Source organism: Oryctolagus cuniculus, chromosome X (genome assembly GCF_964237555.1).
Source record: "Oryctolagus cuniculus chromosome X, mOryCun1.1, whole genome shotgun sequence".
Classification (NCBI taxonomy): Eukaryota; Metazoa; Chordata; class Mammalia; order Lagomorpha; family Leporidae; genus Oryctolagus; species Oryctolagus cuniculus.
The window spans coordinates 82,355,540-82,377,576 of record NC_091453.1 but is presented as its reverse complement, the minus strand read 5'-3'; the positions used below and the strand labels follow the sequence as shown (position 1 = coordinate 82,377,576).

The 22,037-nt window shown below is 37.1% G+C and overlaps 1 protein-coding gene across 20 annotated transcripts in view; it reads left to right on the top strand.

Annotated features, from left to right (window-relative positions):
* Positions 1-22,037, top strand: part of PAK3 (p21 (RAC1) activated kinase 3) — a 278,987-nt gene that overhangs the window by 210,825 nt on the left and 46,125 nt on the right. For all 20 annotated transcript variants that reach the window (XM_070067235.1, XM_051827257.2, XM_017349809.3 and 17 more), the window contains 4 exons: positions 445-482; positions 8,221-8,352; positions 8,860-9,025; positions 18,455-18,518. In XM_070067235.1, the coding sequence (XP_069923336.1) occupies positions 445-482; positions 8,221-8,352; positions 8,860-9,025; positions 18,455-18,518 (400 nt within the window). The remainder of the gene's footprint in view (positions 1-444; positions 483-8,220; positions 8,353-8,859; positions 9,026-18,454; positions 18,519-22,037) is intronic.

Genomic DNA, 22,037 nt, shown 5'->3' with positions numbered 1-22,037 from the left:
TTTAGGACAGAGATCCTACATGGGGAATAAGTGCACAGTGACTCTGAACATTCTACTGTTGAGACTGACTAATAGGATAGGGAGGTTGGAAGGAAGGAAGGAATGAACAGGAAGGAGGGAATGGGAGGGTAAATCCTGGTTGTAGGTATACAGAATCATATCAATCAGGAATAGGTGATTTTGACATTCCTCCATATAGACGACATTCACTGGGAACCTTCACTGAGATCTGTAAGATGACCTGGTGAGAGTATGTTGAGGATATAATGGTGTGAGTTATTTTAAGAAAAACTCTGACATTTATCACAATATACTAAATTGGAGGTTTTCCTTTTGGTCAAGGCATGCAGCATTTTTTATTTGTTTTCTTGCATCTTGTTTAGTATGGTCTCTAAATGATTATTTTTATGAAAGAAGGGTAATCTCTTTATTCTCATTTTCCAGATAAAAGTGCCCATGGATACATAGCAGCCCATCCTTCGGTAAGTGAAAAATTGAAAACTGTTTCTTATGATCAATGTTTCCTAAAATCTAAGAGAACATAATTACACAACTCCAGTTTTTGGATACAGAAGCCTATAAAAATAGTCTTTAAAGATATAATCTAGGTGTTAAAAATTTGCCTATTTAAGGGTATAGTTCAATGAGTTCTAATAAATTTATACACTTGTGCTGCTATTATAAAATCTTTCATACATAATTGCAATTAATTCAAATCACCCCTTACCCTAGCCACACGCAATCACTAATCTGCCTTTATCAATTTGCCTTTCTGGAAATTTCATGGAAATAAAGCAATATAGCATGTGACATTTTGGGACTGGCACTTTTTTCACTTAGAATCATTTTTTTAGGATTCATCCAAGTCATTGTGTTTGTCAATAGTTTGTTCCTTTTTATTGCTGAGTATTCCATAATATGACTGTGTCACTGTTTATGCACCCACTGAAGATTCACTAGACTATTTCCCTTTGAGACCATTGTAAGTAAAGCTACTATGAATATTCATATAGAAGACTTTATGTAGACAAATGTTTCTATTTCTCTTACATATAGAATTGTGAAAATAATATTAATGGCAATTTTTCCTAATTAGTTTACACATACAAGGTGCAGTATGGCTAATAATTTTGTATTCATGTAATCATTCCTGCAACTCAATTACCATTGTCTCCTGCCTTACAGATGAAGTATCTGAGGTTTAGAGAGTTAAAATAACTTGTTTAAGGTCAAAGCACTACACCTTTTAATGTCACCTGCACCAATAAACTGAGGTACAGGGAAAAAGGTGATTTGATATGAAGTCATGTAGAGAAGTGACTGGAAAATATGTAATCTATACTTAGAAGTACTGGAGTACCTGAAAGAATAACCATACACATTAGACAGAAAAATCATCTCAGAAAAGGCTTCCCTTTCTGTGGTTTTCATTTTGATATTTTGATAGAACTTGTTCCTGATTTGTTTTCCTCCATAGAGGTAAAATAACAAGCATTGGGGAAAGTCTCCAAACTGTTTATTCAGACAGTCATGGATGATCAAGGTGATCTTTCCTTTTTATTGAGGACAAATACTGGCTTGCTTGACATCATTCTGGGTGGCCAGTGTGATAATAGTAGATCATTAGTATCAAAGAATAATGTTCTGAATTAGTATAGCAGTTCCTAAAATACTTTTAAAAGTATAATTACCTTGTGGTCCAGCTATCCCATTTCTGGGTTTATACTCAGAAGTGAAAGCAGGATCTTAAAGAGATATTTGTACTCCTGTGTTTTTGGCAATGTTATTCACAAAGCCAAAAGGTGGAAGCCACTCATGTGTCCACCAACAGATATATATAGAGAAACACAATGCTGTATGCATGCAGTAGGATCTTATTCATCTATAAAAAGGAAGAAAATTCTAACACATGCCATAACATGGATGAACCTTGAGGACGTTGTGCTCAGTGAAATATGCCAATCATAAGAAGACAAATATTGCATGATTCTACCTGTATGTGATACCTCGAGGAGTCAAATTTATTCTATAGCTGGAAAGTAGAGTGGGTGCCAGGCACTACGAGTTGAGGAAGTTGGTTAGTGGATACAGAATTTCCATCTGAGAAGGTAAAAAAAGAGTCCTAGAGATGGATAGTAGTGATGGTTGCACAACAATATGGATGTTAACACTACTGAAATGTACACCTAAAAATGGCCAAGATGGTAAATTTTTATATTATGTATGTTTTGCATAATTACATAATTTTATTTTGCAATTTTCTATTTTAAAATTTAAAAAAAAGGATGAAGGCTCAGCATGTAAGTGTTTAAATCTTATTTCTCCACTGACTACCGTGTGATTTTGGAAAAGTATTTGAGCTTATCTGAGCCTTTCTTTCCTCAACTTTAAATAGAAATAATGACCATGCTCACTTCCTAGGACTTAGGTGAATATTAAATATGATCAGACATATAATGTTGTCATATAGTACCTAGCATATAATATGTATTGGTTAAATGTAAGCAACTATCACAATTATTTATAGCTGTCCAGAGAGAAAAACTCCTGCACACATGAGGCTTGTATGAGGTCATAGTACTTGTGCTTGCTCTGATTTCCCAAAACAGAACAGAATGTGGTTCTCCCATCTGACTGGTCATTTCCCCTTTTCCTTCTTCCTTGGCATGATGGCTTCCTGGGCCACAATGAAAACAGCACAAAAAGGGAGATAATAGGAAAGTGGGAAAGTTAAAAATGTCAACCTTCCATGATCCATATGTAATTTACCTCTTTTGAAATAATTCATATCATACTGCTGCAATCCCAGCAAAGAAATAGTTCTGATTTTTTCAGATCGGCCGATTATTTTAAATACCAGCCTGGTAAGTTGGTTTGTGTATTGGTTTTTGTTTTCTCTTAAGATATAAACTCTTTCTTTTGAGAATGTTTCTATTGGTTTTACTTATGGAATTAGAAGTAAATCTACATAATGACCAAAATATTCCATTTTAAATCAGAGAAAAATGATGTCACTGTTTGGAAATATAACAACTAGAAATGCGCTTATTTAACATACATTTGTCAAGTGCCTCCTTAGAAACTCTAGGAATTTTGGAGCTTAAATTGTTAGAGGAAAGTAAGTGTGAAAATAAGCAAGCACAATATGATATGAATAGTATTACATACCATAGCATATGTCCATTTTCTACATGAATTCGGAGAAAATAGATTGCCTTTAGCTGGAGAGGAAGGTTGAGAAGGGGAGGAGGAAGCAAGCACTGTCCACCAGGGCTTAAGCTCAGTGACCACTACCAAATATGTATTTGGCATATATTTATTGAAAGATATGTTAGAAAGTGCTTCATCTAAAAGGTTACATTTGATCTAGATCTTGAAGGTCAGATGAGATTTGGATTTGTGAAGATATGGAAGGGCATTCTAAGCAAAATGAAAAACATAAGAAAGGACATGTTGGTGAGCACAAGGGGATAAGAGGTATGGATTTGAATGAAGACTGAGGTACAAAGAAAGGGAATATTAGAAGTTAAGCCTTGAAAGTTAAGTTAGGGACAAATCATAGAGGCACTTAAATGGTATTCTAAGGAATTTGGCTTTTCTTGTGTGCAATGAGAAGTCCTTGAAGTATTTCAAAGCAGGAGAGTTCGATGATTAAAGCTTGTGCTCTGGGAAGAGCGATCTGATAGCAAACACACAGAAAGAATTAAGGACAGGAGGTGAGATTAGAGAAAGGAAGAACTGGTTTGGGGAATATTTCAGTCATGCAGGTAATGCTGGCCTGAAGTGAGATACTGGCAGTAGGACTGGAGATTAGGCTCAAATTCTGAAGATGTTTAGAAAGTAATTGAATGTTAGAAGAAAGGTTGAGATCAAAGGTAATTGCAGGCTTAAAATATGTGTTTGGATAAAATGGGGATGTTATCTTTCAGGAGCGGCAGATATTTGTGGGAATATACTGAGTTTTATATTGGGCAGTTTAAGTTTTAAGGGTCTGGTAGGAATTCCAGGTGGAGATAATTAGTTAAACTCCTTTTCTGAGGCTAGGCAGCTAACAATTGAATGAACTGAATTTCACTCTTAAGTTCAGTTTAAATCACTTCACTGGGATTTGGCTACTTAAGAGTGCAGAACTTCAACTTGTGTTTTCTTTATGGTTTTAGGGGGAGAGTACACTTTACACTGTGCATGCTTTTTTGTGGCACAATCACTCCCTATAGACCTGGCAATTCTACAGGGACTAATTTAATAGGACTGACTCCCATGTCATAGGCATTTTATGACATTTTGATTCTATACATTTTGGCATCCTTTAGTAGCCTGGGTGAGAATTAAAATAGAAGCCATGTTGTATTCTGTAAATGTTTCAAACTGATGGTTATGTGATTACTATTGGATTCAGCAGCACTTCCTATCATCATAAGACATCTATTTTTGGCTCACTTGTGGTAGCTTCTTTGATATTAGTGTATTAAATTCCAAATGCTCTTAAAAGACTTACTCTTCAATTTGAGGTTAATTTTTCAATTTTGTATTTAATTTTGTATTTATAGTTTACTGTTCGAGATGGAATTATGTATTTACAATCTTGAGGTAGTATTCCAAGTGGAAGACAACAACAATGATATGAATATGCCATGATTTGCACTAAAGAGACTGTGTGTGCTATTGAGATTGCTCCTTTTTGATTTGCAGTGCTGGTTTATTTTTTCCTTTTTTCTTTAGAGTGTATCAGAATTGACTGAGGAATCTGTTAAAATGCAGATTCCAGGGATCTACTCCTGGAGTATGTCTAGAATGGAACCCTGAAATCTGCCTTTTTTTGTAAACACCAAAAGTGACCCCCCTCAACCACATTTTTTGTTATCTAAAGTCTTCAAAGTGCTTACTTATAATTCCTTTGACCTGTAAAACTTTACTTCAAAAAGGAGAGTTGCCTAAGGTAGGTCCTCTAGCTGATACATTCTTTAGATCAGGGTTCATAGCTCAGAATCCAAGGATGGCTTCAGAAGATGTATGAACTGTTGAAATTATATGTGAAAGCACGAGTCTACATGTATTTCTCTGGGGAGGTAATCCAAACCCTTCAGAATTTTAAGAATTTAAGACCCAACTACCTCGTCCTCCTCAATAGGTGGCATAATAAGAGTATCAGAAATCTCTAATTTTGATTAAAATATTTTCTTTGAAGATTTATTTATTTGAAAGGCAGAATTCCAGAGAGGCAGGCAGAGAGAGAGAGAGAGAGAGAGAGAGAGAGAAAGAGAATCTTCCATCTGCTGGTTCATTCCCCAGATGGCTGCAATGGCTGGATCTGGGCCAATCTGAAGCCAGGAGCCAGGAGCCAAGAGCTTCCTCCAGGTCTCCCACACAGGTGCAGGCACGAAAACACTTGGGCCATCTTCTGTTGCTTTCCAAGAGAGCTGGATTGGAAGTGGAGCAGTTGGGACTAAAACTGGTGCCCATATGGGATGCTGGCACTGCAGGCAGCAGCTTTACAAATAAAAAGTGTAAAGACTATAGTCCAGCAGAAAAATAGGCATGGGCTATATACAATAATCAAAGGAAAAGATGTTCAACTTTACTCACATAAAATAAATTTTAAAGTAGTCACAAAATCCTTAAAACTATAGTAGTAAATAATTCCTTTCAGTTTGTTGGACAATATGTAAAATATGTAAAACAAAGTTTGCAGCAAAACTGATACAGTCAGGCATTTCTTTAAGTAAACTACTTTAGCTGTTTACAGTGTCTTCCAGGAACGAGTGTTTCCTAAAGTGAGAAGCTACATTATTTTTGCTTATTCTCAACATTGTTTAGCATGAGAACAGTTAAGTCCGTATGTTCCAATTACTGTTTAACCTAGGAAAAACAGTATGCTCAGTGTCAGTGTTTAGATAGGGATAGCAAAATATGTCTGTTCCCAGTATTTTTTTTAATACAAGAGTCAGGAAATTATGCTAATTTCAGTCCTTAGTATCAAGGACCAGTTGTGATCTATGTGTATTTCTGGAAAGTTAATGCTCTCTGCCCCAAGCATAATCCAAAGCATACTGTCCACTGAAGGCTACATATTCATTCAAGTCCTGGCTCTACTCCCAACTCTAGTTTCCTGCTAATGGGTACCCCACGAGGTAGCTCCACTCACAATTCCAGTTTCCTGATAATGGGCACGCACTCTGAGTGGCTCAAATGGTTGTGTCATTCACTGCCACCCCCAGGGGAGACCTGGATTGAGTTTCCAACTCCAGCCCAGCCCAGTCCAAGTTGTTACATGCATTTGGGAGGTGAACCAGTAGATGGAAGAGCTCTGTTTGTGTGGCTGTCTCTTTCTCTCCCTTTATTTGTCTGCCTCTCTCCCTGCCTCTCAGATAAAAATTATTTAAAAAATAAAATCCTCAGTGAATTTTTAGTCACACACTGAGATCCTTTGATATAATAGTCTATTAATAGGCTCCCTATAACTTCTTAAGAACTTTGTCCTCATGGAGTGAAAATTCCTGATAAGAATACCTTGGGCCAGTATACCTAATAGGATACAAAAGCAAATAAATAAATCACAAGAAGCAAAAAAAAAGGTGAAAACCAACTGTAGTAGTACTGTCCAACAGAAATATAATATAAATCACATATATAATTTTTAGTTTTTAGTAGCCTCATTAAAGTGTAAAATGAAATAAATTAAAACAATTTTAATAACATACTTAACCCTACATATTCAAAATATCATTTTAATATATAATCAACATAAAAAGCACTAATGAGATATTTTATAATTTTTTCATATTAAGCATATAGTATTTCAGGGTGGGTGTTTGGTACATTGGTTAAACTGCCACTTGGAACACTGCATCTCATGTCAGAATGGCTGGGTTGGAGTCTTGGCTCTGCTCTCCATTCCAGCTTCCTGCTAATTCAGACCACGGGAGGCAGCAAGCGATGGGTCTCAAGTCGTTGGCTCCTGACACCCACATGGGAGATCTGGATTAAGTTCTAGGCTCCTGGCTTCAACCTGGACAGCCCCGGCTGTTACAGGCATTTAGGAAATGAACCAGAAGATAAGATCTCTCTGTCTCTGTCTCTGTCTCTGTCTCTCTCTCTCTCTCTGTGTGTGTGTGTATGTGTATGTCTTTGTGTGTGCTTCTCTCAGCCTTGCAAATGCATTACATAAATAATCTCTTTGAAAAGGATGCAACACCTGGGATGTACTTTACATTTACAATCCATCTCAATTCAGACTAGCCACATTTTAAGCATTCAGTCATCTCATCTGACTACTTCGCTACCATCTTGGACAGTGCAGACCTATACTGCAGTGAGTAATTGTTGAAGTTGAACATACATCGGAATCACCCAGGAAGACTGTTATTTATTACACAGATTGCTGAACCCTTCTTCCAGAGTTTCTGCGTCTTAGATCTGAATGGAGCCTGGGAATTTGCATTTCTAACAAATTCCTTCATGATGTTGATCTGTGGACCACACTTTGAGAATTGTTGAGAGTCATGGCCATAGTTCTTCCAAATCCAACTTTGGAACTATTTTTACCCCTGTATTAATATGAATGATTAAGAAGTGTCACTAGGTTAGGTGGTCCTTGTATTTGTTGTTGTTGGTGGTGTTGTCACACTTTATAAAACATTGCAAATCATGATTTACCTATTAGATAATACCGAGCAATTATTTATGTAGCTGAGTATTCCTTAGATCTTTAAGTCTATTGCTCTTGAATGCTCCTTTCCAGGAGGCTGAGTAAGGGAAAATATTTATAGATTTGCCTATTCTCAGTGAGTATTTGCAGAGCTATATTAATACAACATGCAAGTGCATGCTGTATTCATTAGGCAGAAAGTAGCTCTTTTCAAATTGACAATCAATCAATAAATTGACAGTCTGCCCAGTATAGATCCAAGGCCTTGACAGCAATTAATTTGATTTTTAATACATTCACTGATTAAAAAAACCTGAGCTTTAAAATATTCAGTCAGTAGTTCACTGATTTGGAGCACAGCAAAAACTAAAAAGAATGCATTAGATTTCATAGTCCTTTATATCATGACCTGCATTTATCTCTGAACGTGAGGTCCTGGTTTTGTTAATTTGCAAAAACATTGCCTCTTATCCCTCCCTACATGCTTAAATATTTCATTTTCTTTGTCTTATTCCTGAATAAAAACAATGGGGAGTTAATAAGTGATCTTTAAACTTTATTTCTGTCCTAAGAGTACAAAAACAGCTTCAGAGCCTCCTTTGGCTCCTCCTGTGTCTGAAGAAGAAGATGAAGAGGAGGAAGAAGAAGAAGACGACAATGAGCCTCCACCCGTTATTGCACCAAGACCAGAGCATACAAAATCAGTAAGTTGCAAGTGACTATTTCCAAATGATTCAAAAGGTGTGCTTTGGAAGGGTCATAGAGTTAGAATGTAGTTAATTAACAAGTACTTACTGGGCATCTCGCAGGTTCCCAGAAACAGAGTATAAGATACAATCCAGTGTTTGAGGTTGCTGTTTGAAGGTATCAGTTTAGCACATAAAAATTAGAGAACAATACCAAAAAATACATAAATAACTGCTAAATCTTAAAACTATAACATAAATTAAGATGGGTTAGGAAATCCATGTGAAGCAGGTAGGAAGAATTTCATAAGTACAGGCATCAAGATCAGAATTCACAGGCTGTGTATAGGCACCTCAAAAGACTAGCTCCTAAGGTCTTTCAAGGGCAGTATGCTTAAAGCTGCTTACAGTATATAAAAAATAGAAAACCACTTGTTTCTATTCATTGGTATGACAGTGCCTTGACTCCATACGCTTTCTTTGGCCACTGTTTTAATCATATATCTTTCTGGTCTCTTCTTGTAGATCTATACTCGTTCTGTGGTTGAATCCATTGCTTCACCGGCAGCACCAAACAAAGAGGTCACACCACCTTCCGCTGAGAATGCCAATTCCAGCACTTTGTACAGGAACACAGATCGGCAAAGGAAAAAATCCAAGATGACTGATGAGGAGATCCTAGAGAAGCTAAGTGAGTTTTTACCATCATTACATTCTTCATGGAGGGTTTCATCTAAATCATTTAGAATGAGTATTGATCCTTTAGAAGTTTTAATCTACTTGTCTGAAAACCAGATGCCCTGAAATCATGAGATGGAAAGTTTGGGATTTTTCTATATATGCAGGCTTGCTTCTTCCTCCCTCACACACCTAATTTGATGGAAATTAAACATATTCACTTGAAAAAGTCAGTTAAGGTGAAAATTGGCAAACTCGGTTAACTAGTAAGTTTTATTTTGGGATTGTGTCTTCAAAAGTGATAAAATAGCCTGATGAAATATATTAAACCCATACACTAAAGGTTCTCAGCTGATCAGTTGTGAAAGACAAGTCAACCATAAAGCCAGACACAATCAATCAAGACTTGCAGCCCCAAATAATGTAGTGCTTTCCCTTAATTTTGGAGCATTTCTGTATGAGGAGGGAGGTGGAAGCAGCAAATACTAGCAACCTCCTTCCACAGTGTCTTCTAAGCATATAGGCATGCATACCTGTGTCCTTTGTGAACATTTACTTGTTACACTAGTTGGTTTTTTAAAGGTTTGTTTATTTATTTTTAAAGGTACAGTTACAGAAAGGGGGACAGAAGAGAGAGAGAGAGGAAGAGGAAGAGGGAGAGGGAGAGGGAGAGGGAGAGGGAGAGGGAGAGGGAGAGGGAGAGGGAGAGGGAGAGAGAGACCTTACATATACTGGTTCACTCCTCAAGTGGCTGCAAACAGCCAGGGCTGAGCTAGGCCAAAGCCAGGAGCCAGGAACCTCATCTGGGTCTCCTACATGGCTGGCAGGGGCCCAAACACATGGATCATCTTCCACTGCTTTTTTCAGACCATTAGTAGAGAGCTGCATCAGAAGAAGTGGAGCAGCTGGGACAGGAACCAGCACCTATATGTGATGCCAGCATTGGTGTCAAAAGCAGCAGCACAACTCTGGCCCCACCCTAGTTTTAGAAAACATTTGCCTCCTATTTAATTTTATGTGTCAAAAAGACAAGTCATAGTTTCTCCAAGGAAGATTCAAAAGTTTGTAATGCATATTCATTAAACTCATACTACAGAAACATCTAACAAATGGCTAGATATCACTGCTCAGTGCCCCTAGTTTGACTCTTACACATGCTTCAAAACTCTCAAAAGTTGCCTCCTCAGGAAAGCCTGTATTGTTACTACCATTCTTCTTCTTTATTGTCTTTATCATAGCATGATATCATGATATCATGATATCATGCTATGATAGCATATCACACCATGCTAGTCTGTCTCATTCACTAGACTGACCTTCTCAAGGGACGGGAATTTGTATTTTTTGCCCTAGATGTTGGCCTCCAAGTAAGTTCCTGCTATAAAAGGCACGCAGCAAATGCCTGTTGTGTGAATAAATGAGAAACTGAGCAAACAAATCCATCCTTATTGAACTCCTACTAGTCTATTGTATGCAAGAGACTTTGGAGAATACAGCAGAAAGATAATTCTCTGACATCAAGAAACTTGCAGTTTTGTTTGGAAAGTGAAACTTAATAGTGTGATGCACTTAAAGAATAGAAAAGAGCCTCTGTCATTCCATGCAAATTTTTCATCCAAAAGACCTCAGGAAAGGAAAGGAGCAATTCCAGTTGTAGGACACAAGGAGGCACTGCAAAGGTAGGGGTAGGCCATTTTGCTCTCCAAGGGACACTTGGCAATATCTGGAGTTTTTATTGTCATCATTCAGAGTGCTACTGGCATCTAGTGGATAAAGGCTGGAGGTGCTTCTAAACATTCTACAATGCACAGGGCAGCTCCCCTCACTTATTATTAAGCCCAAAATGTCAGCAGTGCTAAGGTTAATACATGTTGATGAAGTCAAAGGTTGGAGTTGCAACTGTCAGTGAGCACTCAGAACTAGAATTGCTGGACTTTAGCAAACGTGATTAAATATTTCTCTAATGCCAACTACTTGCTGCAATGATAATGGTAATAATTTTTATTTATTGAGTATCTTCTGGGTTGACTACTTCACATACATTACCAGGGTTAATTTTCACAGTGATCTCTTATGTGGTATACGTTGATGTTCTCATTTTACAGATCACTGGAAGCAAGCTTTCGAAAGCTCGCTTTTTATCAGGGCACCAAACTCATGAGTGAGAGAGCCAGAATTTGAACTTAGATCTGTTTGCTTTCAAGGCTGACACTTTTTGCATTACCTGGTTTACTTCTGCATACCCTCAATTTTCTGTGCAAAAGGAAAGGAACAAATAAAAGAATTGCCTGATAATTTTAGTTCAACTATTCTGACAGCCACCTCAGTCTCTTCCTTTTGTGCCCATAAATATGACCTATGTGTTTATTAATGACTGTTATTTGCTATCTGTAAGTTAGCTGACAGGAAAACAGACATTATTTTCTGAGGCCACAATCTTGTTTTGCTTGCAGACCGTCATGGTGCTGGAGCAGTGGCCTTTATATGTGTTGTTTATGAGCACCATGATGAAGAGGGGAAAACTAACTGGGATTATATTTTTAATCAAGAATTAACTGATCATTTTCTCTATTGGACTTTATGCTTTGACCTAAAGAGAATCATTTCCCCATCTAGACAGTGAACCACCAGTGCTGCCAACCTTACCTGGGAGTTGTGGACCTCGCCAGGTAGAACCTGCAGAGGAATGACAAAGGGCTCCTCATAAAGCAGATCCAGGCTAAACTATACCCCACGTACAGTTGTGAAGTGGAGCTTTCCTGCTCCTGCTCCTGCTCCACTGCCATCCCCTCTCTCCTCTCTCTGCCACTCGTAGGCTGAGTAACCTTAGACAAGTCTTTCAACCCATCTGAGTCTTGCTTTCTTATCTGTCAAATGGGGATAAGAATCATAACTAGTTTTGGATTTTGCCTATAGGATAGATTTTATGGATATGAGGACAGATATTGGATCACCCAAATTCAAATCACTGACCCATGGCTACTGTGTTATTTTGGGTCAGTTATTTCTGAGCCTCCATTTTCTCATCTAAAAAGTGGGGATAATAATAAAAGCAGTCTCATACCATTATGATTCTTAAAAGAAAGTAATGTATGCAAAAACTTAGCAACAGTACCTCACACATAGTAGGTGCTCAGTAAATGGCAGTTATTATTTTATTACATGAGTACAAAGCCTTGATATGATAATATGGTGGGACAAGCTTTGAAGTGAGTCATAACTAAATGAGTCGTGGGCACAGACTAGCTATGTATCCTTGGTAAGTTACTTAACCTCTCTGAACTTAGTTTCTTCATCTGAAAAGTAGTGATACTTGATAATAATTGTACCTATATAATAGGGGCTAGTGAAGACTAAATTAGTTAAAATATAAAAGACATTATAAAACAGTGGTATAAAATTGTTATTATGCTATTTTTACCAACTGAAAGTGACAAAGATTTTCAGTATAAAAAATAAGAGAATAAGGTCTTAACTTTGGAACACAATGTTTGAAACCAGGAATAATTCCAGATATATGGTCTCTGAACTGAAGTCATTGAGGACCTTGAAATCAAGGACTCCATCAAAGTGTGAGGAAATAGGAGAGGAGCCTGTGCTGAGAGGCAAAAGAAAGGAAGAAGGGAGGCATGGTGGTAGAGGGAAGGCCAGCAACTCATATGGGAGTGGACCCCACAAGCATGAAGAAGAGGAAATGCAGCCCCTCCTAAATCATCCTTACCTCCAGCTTCAGGGATCCGATTACTAGGAGGGGGCAACCGAAACCACAGAGCCGCCAGGCTATTCATCTTCCAAGCAGATACCGATTGAGGGGCCCTGACCAAGGGATCATTAATGGCTGAAATGAACAGATCATCTTTCAGTTTTACACAGACAGATAGCCTGGGTCTGGCTTGTTCATTGTGGTCTGTCTGGGTCTATTGGAAAGTAAAGAAACCCCTGCATTTCCCTGAACATTTTCAAAAGGCGCTGTCAGCAAAATTGTGCAATGCAGGAAATTTGTCTTTGGCTTCCCTCCTCTGGGCCCCACGATCACCTACTCTTGGCTCTCTCCACCACCCAACGTTCCCTACTCAGCGCTCTTTCTCCTGATTGACTCTCAGATAGAACTAACACTGATTTAGAGAAGGAGTCCCCCCACCTCAGGAATCAGAACCTTCATTATGCTAAGGGAAATAATCTTTTTGTGGTGGCAGTTGAGCTTCATTTTATAAATTGGCGAGACTATTGATTGACTTTTCTGCCACTGAAACCACCATAGGAATCCTGTTTTCAACTACTAGTATTTAGTGATTTCTTAAAATCGTGTAATTAAAAATGAAAGGTTTGTTTCTCATTTAGGGAATTGCTCTGGTAGGAAGTCATTCTGGGTTGCTTTCATATTATCTTTTCTCCTTTTCACTTTGACTCGTTAATTTTTTCCTCACGTTTTCCTGTTTTGCATCAAAATAATTTTTTCTCCTCCACATAATTTAAGAAAGCAAATTATAAAGGTTCTGATGAAGGAGATGCCTTTAAAAGCTTGTCTTGTGGCTGAGGATTGTAAGCAAGGTCTTGTGTACACTTGCTTTGCATCAGTAGATGGCAGCACATGCTCTTCTGTGAAGGATAGTGGGTGTGGGGACGCCATTTTATTTGAATAGCAGTTCAATTCAGAAGCATAATCTCATCAAAATGGTTGTCTTTTGGTAATCCTTGTGAAAAGATTTATTTCCAGTATTTTTTTCTTTTAACTCTGCATACCATGGAAATAAACTTGAATAATTTACTGCCATAAAGCCTCATTAACTGAACCCAGCCAATTGGAATTGGCCATAATTCAGAAAGTGGCTTGGGCTGAAGCTTATTTGCTTTTTCTCAGTCTTTGGAAAAGTGTTTGCTCAGCAACTAAGGGTAAAACTCTCTTGGAAGATTGTAAACTGCTGAATAAAATGATGGTTTCAAGTGATTTTTTAATTTATATTTTATTTTATTTAATGAACATAAATTTCCAAAGTAAAGCTTATGGATTACAATAGCTCCCCCCCATAACTTCCCTCCTACCCACAACACTCCCCTCTCCCACTCCCTCTCCCCTTCCATTCACATCAAGATTCATTTTCAATTATCTTTATATACAGAAGATCAATTTAGCATATATTAAGTAAAGATTTCATCAGTTTGCACCCACACAGAAACACAAAGTGTAAAATACTATTTGAGTACTAGTTATAGCATTAATTAAACACCTAAGAGTAATTGTGTATTAATTACAGAGTTCAACCAATAGTTTTAAGTAGAACATAAAAAATACTAAAAGGGTAAAGTATTAAGTTCTTTTTTTTTCTGTTTCTTTTTTGTTTGTTTGTTATATAGTTTTTTTATTTAATAAATGTGAATTTACAAAGTGCAACTTTTGTATTGTTGTGGCTTCCCCCCTGCCAACCTCCCTCCCTCCCGTGGCCCTCCCCTCTCCCACTCCCTCTCCCATCCTGCCCTTCATCGATTTTCATTTTCAATTACCTTCATATACTGAAGATCAACTGAATAAAATGATAGTTTCAAGTGATTTTAAAATCATCATTTCACTAAAAAAAACAGACCTTTACCCATTAATAACTAATATGGATAAGACTGGCTCTCAGCTTTGTGGAAATCTGTTACATGATTTGAAAAATAAAATAACAACTCAGCAATTGCTAAATTGATGGCATTCTATAGATATAGCTCAAGTAAAATACATTCTGCAACCCCTGTCTTAAACTCTGGGACATTTAGAAAAAAAGTGCCTAATTTTATTTGTATCTAATTCAACAATTATTGAGTACCTGATATATTCCATATGCAGCATTCTGTGAGGAGGCACTGAGGGTATGAAGATGAATAAGCTGTGACTCTTGTCCTTAACACACAATCAAAAAGGGAGTCTCAAAAAGATAGATATTTGATACATTAAGTACAGAGAAAGAGAACAAGTGCTAAAGCAAAAGAGAGAAAAAGAGAGAATTCAGCAGTAGCACAGAGAAGGGACTTTGTTAACTGTATTCAAAGAAGTCAGGAAAGTCTTTCTAGAAGAGACATCATCTAAGCTGAGTTTTTAAACACAAACAGAAATGATGTGCCATGAAGAAAATATGAGATGGACCTGTCAGGCAGAGGATGGCATGTAAAGAAGACCTAAAGCCGGTGCCGTGGCTCAATAGGCTAATCCTCCACCCGGCACACCGGGTTCTAGTCCCGGTTGGGGCGCCGGATTCTGTCCCGGTTGCCCCTCTTCCAGGCCAGCTCTCTGCTATGGCCCGGGAGTGCAGTGGAGGATGGCCCAAGTCCTTGGGCCCTGCACCCGCATGGGAGACCAGGAGAAGCACCTGGCTCCTGCCTTCGGATCAGTGCAATGCACCGGCCGCAGCGCGCCGGCCGCGGTGGCCATTGGAGGGTGAACCAACGGCAAAAGGAAGACCTTTCTCTCTGTCTCTCTGTCTCTGTCTCTCTCTCTCTCTCTCTCACTGTCCACTCTGCCTGTCAAAAATAAATAAATAAATAAATAAAAAAGAAGACCTAAAGACATATATCTGGGACCTCCAGTATATTTAAGGTTACTTTAATAAAGAGTCAGTGATGAAGGGTGACACTGAATTTGTAGGAGAGGAAGTTGAATGTTAAGTTTGAGCTGAACATATACTGCAATTAATTTGTTATGGTCAGAACATAAGGTTCTAGTACTAAAATGGTGAGACATGAGATGGAAAAAGAAACAGAAGCCAGATCATCAGGAACCTTGTACTCCATACTGTGGAGTTTGGGCTTTCTCCTGTAGGTATTAGGGAATCTTGAACCAGAGAATCACATAATCAACCCTACACTTCGAGTGTCCTGATAGTGATGTGGAGCCTGGACTAGAGTGAGCAGAGTCTAGGGAATCAAGTTAGGAAGCAGGTGCAACAGCCAAGGCAAAAGATGATGAAGGCTCAGCTAAAGAAGCGATAATGAAGGAAGACAGATCCTAATGATGTCTAATACATAAACACAGGCCCGGGGCTCAGTGGACAACTGCATGTGGGCAATGATGGTAAGGAACACATCAAAGATGACTCCCAGATTTCTGAATCAAGCTATGAGAAGATAAATTGGTGATACCATTGACCAAGATTAGCAATACAAAGGAAAAATATTGTAACAACTCATATATTAGCTAAGTATTGGTTAATATAGCTCAAACATGAACTTGTATCACAAAAAACCCACAAAAAACAAAATGTAAAATGCCAATAACCTGATGGAATAATCCAGGAGCAAAATATTTAGCTGATTTTTTCACAGTATACTATATAATATCAAGGTTGGAATTATATTGTCCACTAGCGCAGAAAGTAGTTCATTGTCTAAATTAGCATGATATACTGTCTATACCAGCCAGTTGGATACCTTAATACATATTTTCTCATTCTCATTTAGTCAAAAAAAACATTACTTCAGTGACAACCACTGTCTAGGAACAGAAGTTATAAGAATAAAAAGACAAAGCTCTTGCCCTTACAAAGTTTGTAATTCTCATTAGCAGCATCAGAGCAGACTTCACAAAGGAAGGCAATTTGAGATCAAATTGTTATGTTTAAAATATTCTCATGTTTAAATGAAGCATAATAATTCATGTGTTAGATAGGGCAGGAAAAGAATTATATGCAAAGACCTAAGTGATTGAAAAGTAAAATACTGAAAAGTGATAGGATCACTAAGATCCAGCATAGGAAGGAAGTGAGGGAGCGGGAGAGAGAGAGAGAGACAGAGACAGAGAGACAGAGAGAAAGGAGAAGAATATGAAATTACACTGGTTAGGTAGTAGCCAAATGGTGCTGTATGGTAAACGGTCTTGTATGCCCTGGTTAGTATGTGGGCTTGATCCTATAGTGAGGAGGAACTTCTGAGAGATTATGAATGGTAGAATAAAATCATTCTGAAGTAGGGTATTGGTGCATTACACTTTGTCCAGGACAGTCTCAGCAGAAAAAATTACGTGGTCATCATATGCAAAATACATTTTGGAAAAGAAATTGAGAAGGAAACCTAAAGAAATCCATAGAAGGCAGTCTCTTAAGCAGGTTCTGACGGACACGATTGTTTGAATAATAGATATTGAAGCCTGAACAATGGCAGTGGCCATGGGCATGCAGAGAAGGGGATGTATAAAAGCAACAATTAGGTGGTAGAATTTCAAGATCTTCTGTTGATTAGTTCCTGCATATAATTCTTTTCTTACCATCTACATTTCTTTGGCCATGTTTCACTAAGATATAACTCAAAAGTATACTGATATTTGTTTCCAAAGAAGAAAAAAGGGCCAAAGGCATACAAACAAATGATGCTTCAAAGTAGTCCTCTTGAGTGGCTGCACTCTTTTTCCCCTGATGATGCTGGTGCTCAGAATTTTTCTGGACCTGTTTGATCACTGCATTGAAGAATCACTGTCCTTTCTATGGGATTTACTGTGAGCAATAGCAAGTATTCATATTCTGAGTGCTTTGCTGAATAGCAAAACAAATATTTGTTTCAGAACCAAACATGAAAAATTAGTGGTTTCATGTACCTTATAACTTCCTGAGAATTGTCTTGACAAATCTATAGAAACAGAAAGTAGATTGGTAGCTGCCTATGGATGGTTTGGGAAGCTGAAGAAGTATAAAATAACTGCTAATAGGGATAAGGCTTCTTTTTTTGAAATGATGACAATGTTCTAAAATGAGATCATGATGATGTTTGCACAATAGGTAAATATATTAAAAACCATTACATTGTACACTGTAACTGGGTGAACTTTATGGTTTGCAAATCATATCTCAGTTAAGTTATTCAAATGTTTGGAGCACTAGTGGGGTCCTTGGTTCAGGGATATGCATTTTTAATAATCGTGAGTTTCATTAGTTTACTGTCAAACTTTGTTCTCCTTCAGTCCATTCTCTATTTCCCATTGCCTTTAGCACAGAATGAGATGCATAGTAATAACTCAGTAGATGCTGGTCCAGTGGAATTAAATATATCATAATGCTCAACTTCACAGCTCTTTGGAGAAGAGAATGATTTTATTAGTGTGCAAAAGTTCTTAAATTTGTTTTTTTTTTGCTTTTTATTTTTAAATAGCTTAGGTGTTTTATCTCCTAATCTATAATATAATTTTATGAGAAATTTTATAAGTTGAGTTGTGATCATTTTTATTTCACAAATATCAATTTTGGATATAAGAAGAATGGGTTATTATTCTATTAATTAATATGTCACTCTTATTTTACCAAATTAAAGTATCATTTTCATATAAATTATAGAAATAATGTGGGAGTATTAGTATAATTTTGTATTTGTCATTAACACTAGCATCTTAATTTTCATTATTAAATAAAGGAAAATCAGTCATCAATTTCAATCTCTTTCCGTTTTCCTCTTTCTCAATCCCCGCCCATCCCTCTCTTAGGAAGCATTGTGAGTGTTGGAGATCCAAAGAAAAAATACACAAGATTTGAAAAAATTGGTCAAGGGTAAGTGATTGATTATTGTTTGAAGTATCAAAAAATGAGCACCAGAAACACACTTAAAATTCAATAACAGCTTGGATTTCTGGTAAATTATGCCTCTCATTTCCTGGATTATATTTGTGTTTTGCCTTCTCAATGTTGGCCTTTCCAGCTGGCATGCTGACTATTAATTAACCTAGGAACACATCCTGCTAGAATATTCGCTATTGTTGGGCTGACAGTGAATTTTGTAAGGACATTTTGATCCTGTATAGTTTGATTCAATCTGATTCCTCTAGAAAAGTAGTGGGGTCATAAAACTACTAGCTTGTATGAAAATCTCCTTTATACCTCTTCCTTCTACATCTACGTGGATGATATAGTTAAGATTTTTTTTTTTCATTATCAAACAGGAAAGTAACAGAGTAAGGGTGGGGGAAATCTTTACTGAATAATCCAGAGGTGGGTGGGCAGAGTTGACAGGGTATGAAGAAAACAGATCAGTAATCCCCAAGTGAGACAGGGTGGATCATTTCACTAAGTATACATGTTAAAGATTTCTAGTCTCCGTTGCCAGAGATCTGATTTGAAAGTCTAGAGTTGGGTCCAGGAATTTAAACTTTGTAAATTTCCTTAAATAATACTGATCATCAGCTAGACATGGCATTAGATCATTCACTAGAGCTAAAGGTGAGAGTCACCAGTTCTGCAAGCCAGCTGTAATCAGGCATACCTCTCTGGCCTCAATACGAAACTAAGGGTGTGAGCAGGTGACAGTATTTGAAACTGAGAAACTTTCTTTAAAGAAATTGATTGTTATTAAGGGGTGTCTTTACACTTGATCTTAGCCAAAAGGCCAAGAAGCGATAAGGGGTATCTTTAAATGGAAAAGGAGACATAGAGTTGGGTATACCAGTTACTGTATGCTGGCAACCAGGATGGCACCCCAAATGTCTCCTGGCTGAGGCAAGGCACTGGGAAGAGAGGAATAAGCTAATATGCCTACAAAACTGTGTTTGCTCATCAGCCATTAAAGACCAGTTATTTTAGATAGGGATTGTAGGATTTCTTTAAGCACTTCTCTGCTTTTTCTGGAATTCTTAAATGTAGGAAATTATGTATCATAGAGGAGCTTCACTGTTTTTAATGATTTTTATATTTTATTTGGCTTTACCTCACTCCCAGCCTTTGTATTAAAGCTTCTCTTGAAGTTGTCTACATAGCTTGGGAAATAAAGGAAAACCTTCATTAGACATTGGGACTAGAGATTAAGAAGGGCACGTGTGTGGATTATGCATGATGGGAATCAAGATGAGAAGACCCTTGGATAGAGAAAGAAGCTCAGGGAGAAATATATGGCCAAATTTATTTTCCCAGTGGAAACCACAATGGCGTTCATTGCATTTGAACTTTTCAGGAGGCTAAAATGTATGCCTGTTAGTGCTTTTGCTTCTTTATTTCTTATTAATATAATTGGTATTTTTCCTTGATCACAGTAAGATGAATTTTGTGTTCTCTAGGGGCTCTCTGTCACCTAATGGGTTAAATAATATTTCCACCTATTGCTCCAGAACAACATTGTCCAATAAAACTTGTTGTGATGATAGAGATGTTCTATGTCTATGTTATCAAATAGAGTAGCTACCGCCATAAGTGGCAATAGGGCACATTAACTGTGTCTGGTACAAATGAGAATGTGAATGTATTTGAACTCACTTATTTGTTTAGCAGACATTTACTGAGCACCAACAATGTGCCAAGCACTATGCTTAAGTGTCAAAGAAACTAATTGGTAATGATGGTGTGGGCCTCAAAGTAACTCAAAGTAACTGTCTAGAGTGATAAGTGCCTGACAGAGGGCTACATAGGATACAAGTAAAACACTGAGAGAAGCCTAATCAATCCACCTAAGTACAGGGGAGTGCTGACTTCAGAGCCGCCATTTCTTACTGGAGTTTTCTTTCTAAAACTCTGGTGCACTGGTTAATTTGTCAAGTAAAGAAGCTGTACCTCCACAGCTCCATATATCAACTTCAGCTAATTTTCTTCATGTCCAAAAGGTCAAACACCACAAGGCAGGTTAAACAAAGGCAATTTTATATACTAAGAAAGCAAAAGTAGGATTTTAGATTTATTTTTTGGCTCTCTGGTAGAGCTAACAATAGGAAGCAATATACAATACATGTAGAAGTTGGCACTGTAGGTTTTTGTTGTTAAATATGGTAGTCGCTAGACATGTTTAGCCATTGAACACTTGAAAAATGTCACTAGTCTAAATTAAGATGTGCTATAACTGTAAAACACACACCTAATCTTAAAAAGAAAGTATTAAAAAATGTAAAGTAGCTCATTGATAAATTTTATATTGATTACATGTTGAGATGATAATTCTTTGCATACACTTGTGTTAAATAAAACTATGAAAATTAATTTTATCTTTTAAAATTTTTAATGTAACTACAGGAGATTTAGAATATTGCTCGCATTGTATTTCTAGGGGACAGCATCAGTTTAGTTATAGGTTTAAATAGAAAAGACTTATTCATAAAGTAGTTTATTTAGTATTGTTTTGGGAGAGTGGGAGTGAGAAATGTTATAATTTTGCTTTAGTTGTTCATTCCCACTAAGATCAAACTAAGCAAAAAGGAACATTGAATTTAGAAAAGAAAAAAAATCATGGATGGTTTCTACTATCTCCCAGATATCAAGTAATGAAGCAATACTAATTTTCCAAGAACAATGATTAGGCTGCTAAGCAACTTTGCATATACAAGGGATTCTCCTCTCTCACTATTATTTATGCTTCTTTCTAAAGGTGAAGAGGAAAATTCTGAAAGGACCTTTGTAAAATCTTTAAAATAAAAAGTCAAAGCAGAACTCATGCTTGTTGTTGAGAAAGAACTATTTTAAATTCCTAAGAAATTAATCATTTTAAGGAAAGAGGAAACCAACATAGTCCCAACTCAGTTTCTTAAGGAGTATACAATCTATTTTATTTTCCTTTTTGTCTCCTTTAGTGTTTTTCTACTAAGTAAGCCCTCAAAAACAATTTTTGTAAAGTTATGGTCAACAGCCAGGTTTACTTTGGCCACACTCAGAGAACTATAGAGCTTCCCCTATCTGCTGCCCCTATCTCACTGGGTCTGTTTTTGTCTCAGTAAGCATTAATTGAACTAATTAAAATGTATATCTTTCTAACTGTCCTTTCCTCTTTCCTCTATCTTTTCATCTATACATACAAGTCTTTTTTGTGCTTTATGTCTCTCTGTCTCTCTCTTTTTTCAGAGTATCCTCATCTCTTTTTCTCTGACAATAGCTTGATTTGCTTCACCACATTTCATTCTTTATCATTTGGGTATCTGTGCGTACTGTGTATCTGTCTTTTTCCTGTGTTTTGGCTTAATTTTTCACTGCCCATTTTCATGCACACAAACCCAAATGGTCATACTATAAAATCAGGATGCAGTTTTTAACATAGCTTTTAAGATGCCATTCAGTAACAAGTCTATTTACTGTGATTTTATCATTTAATTTACTAGTTTT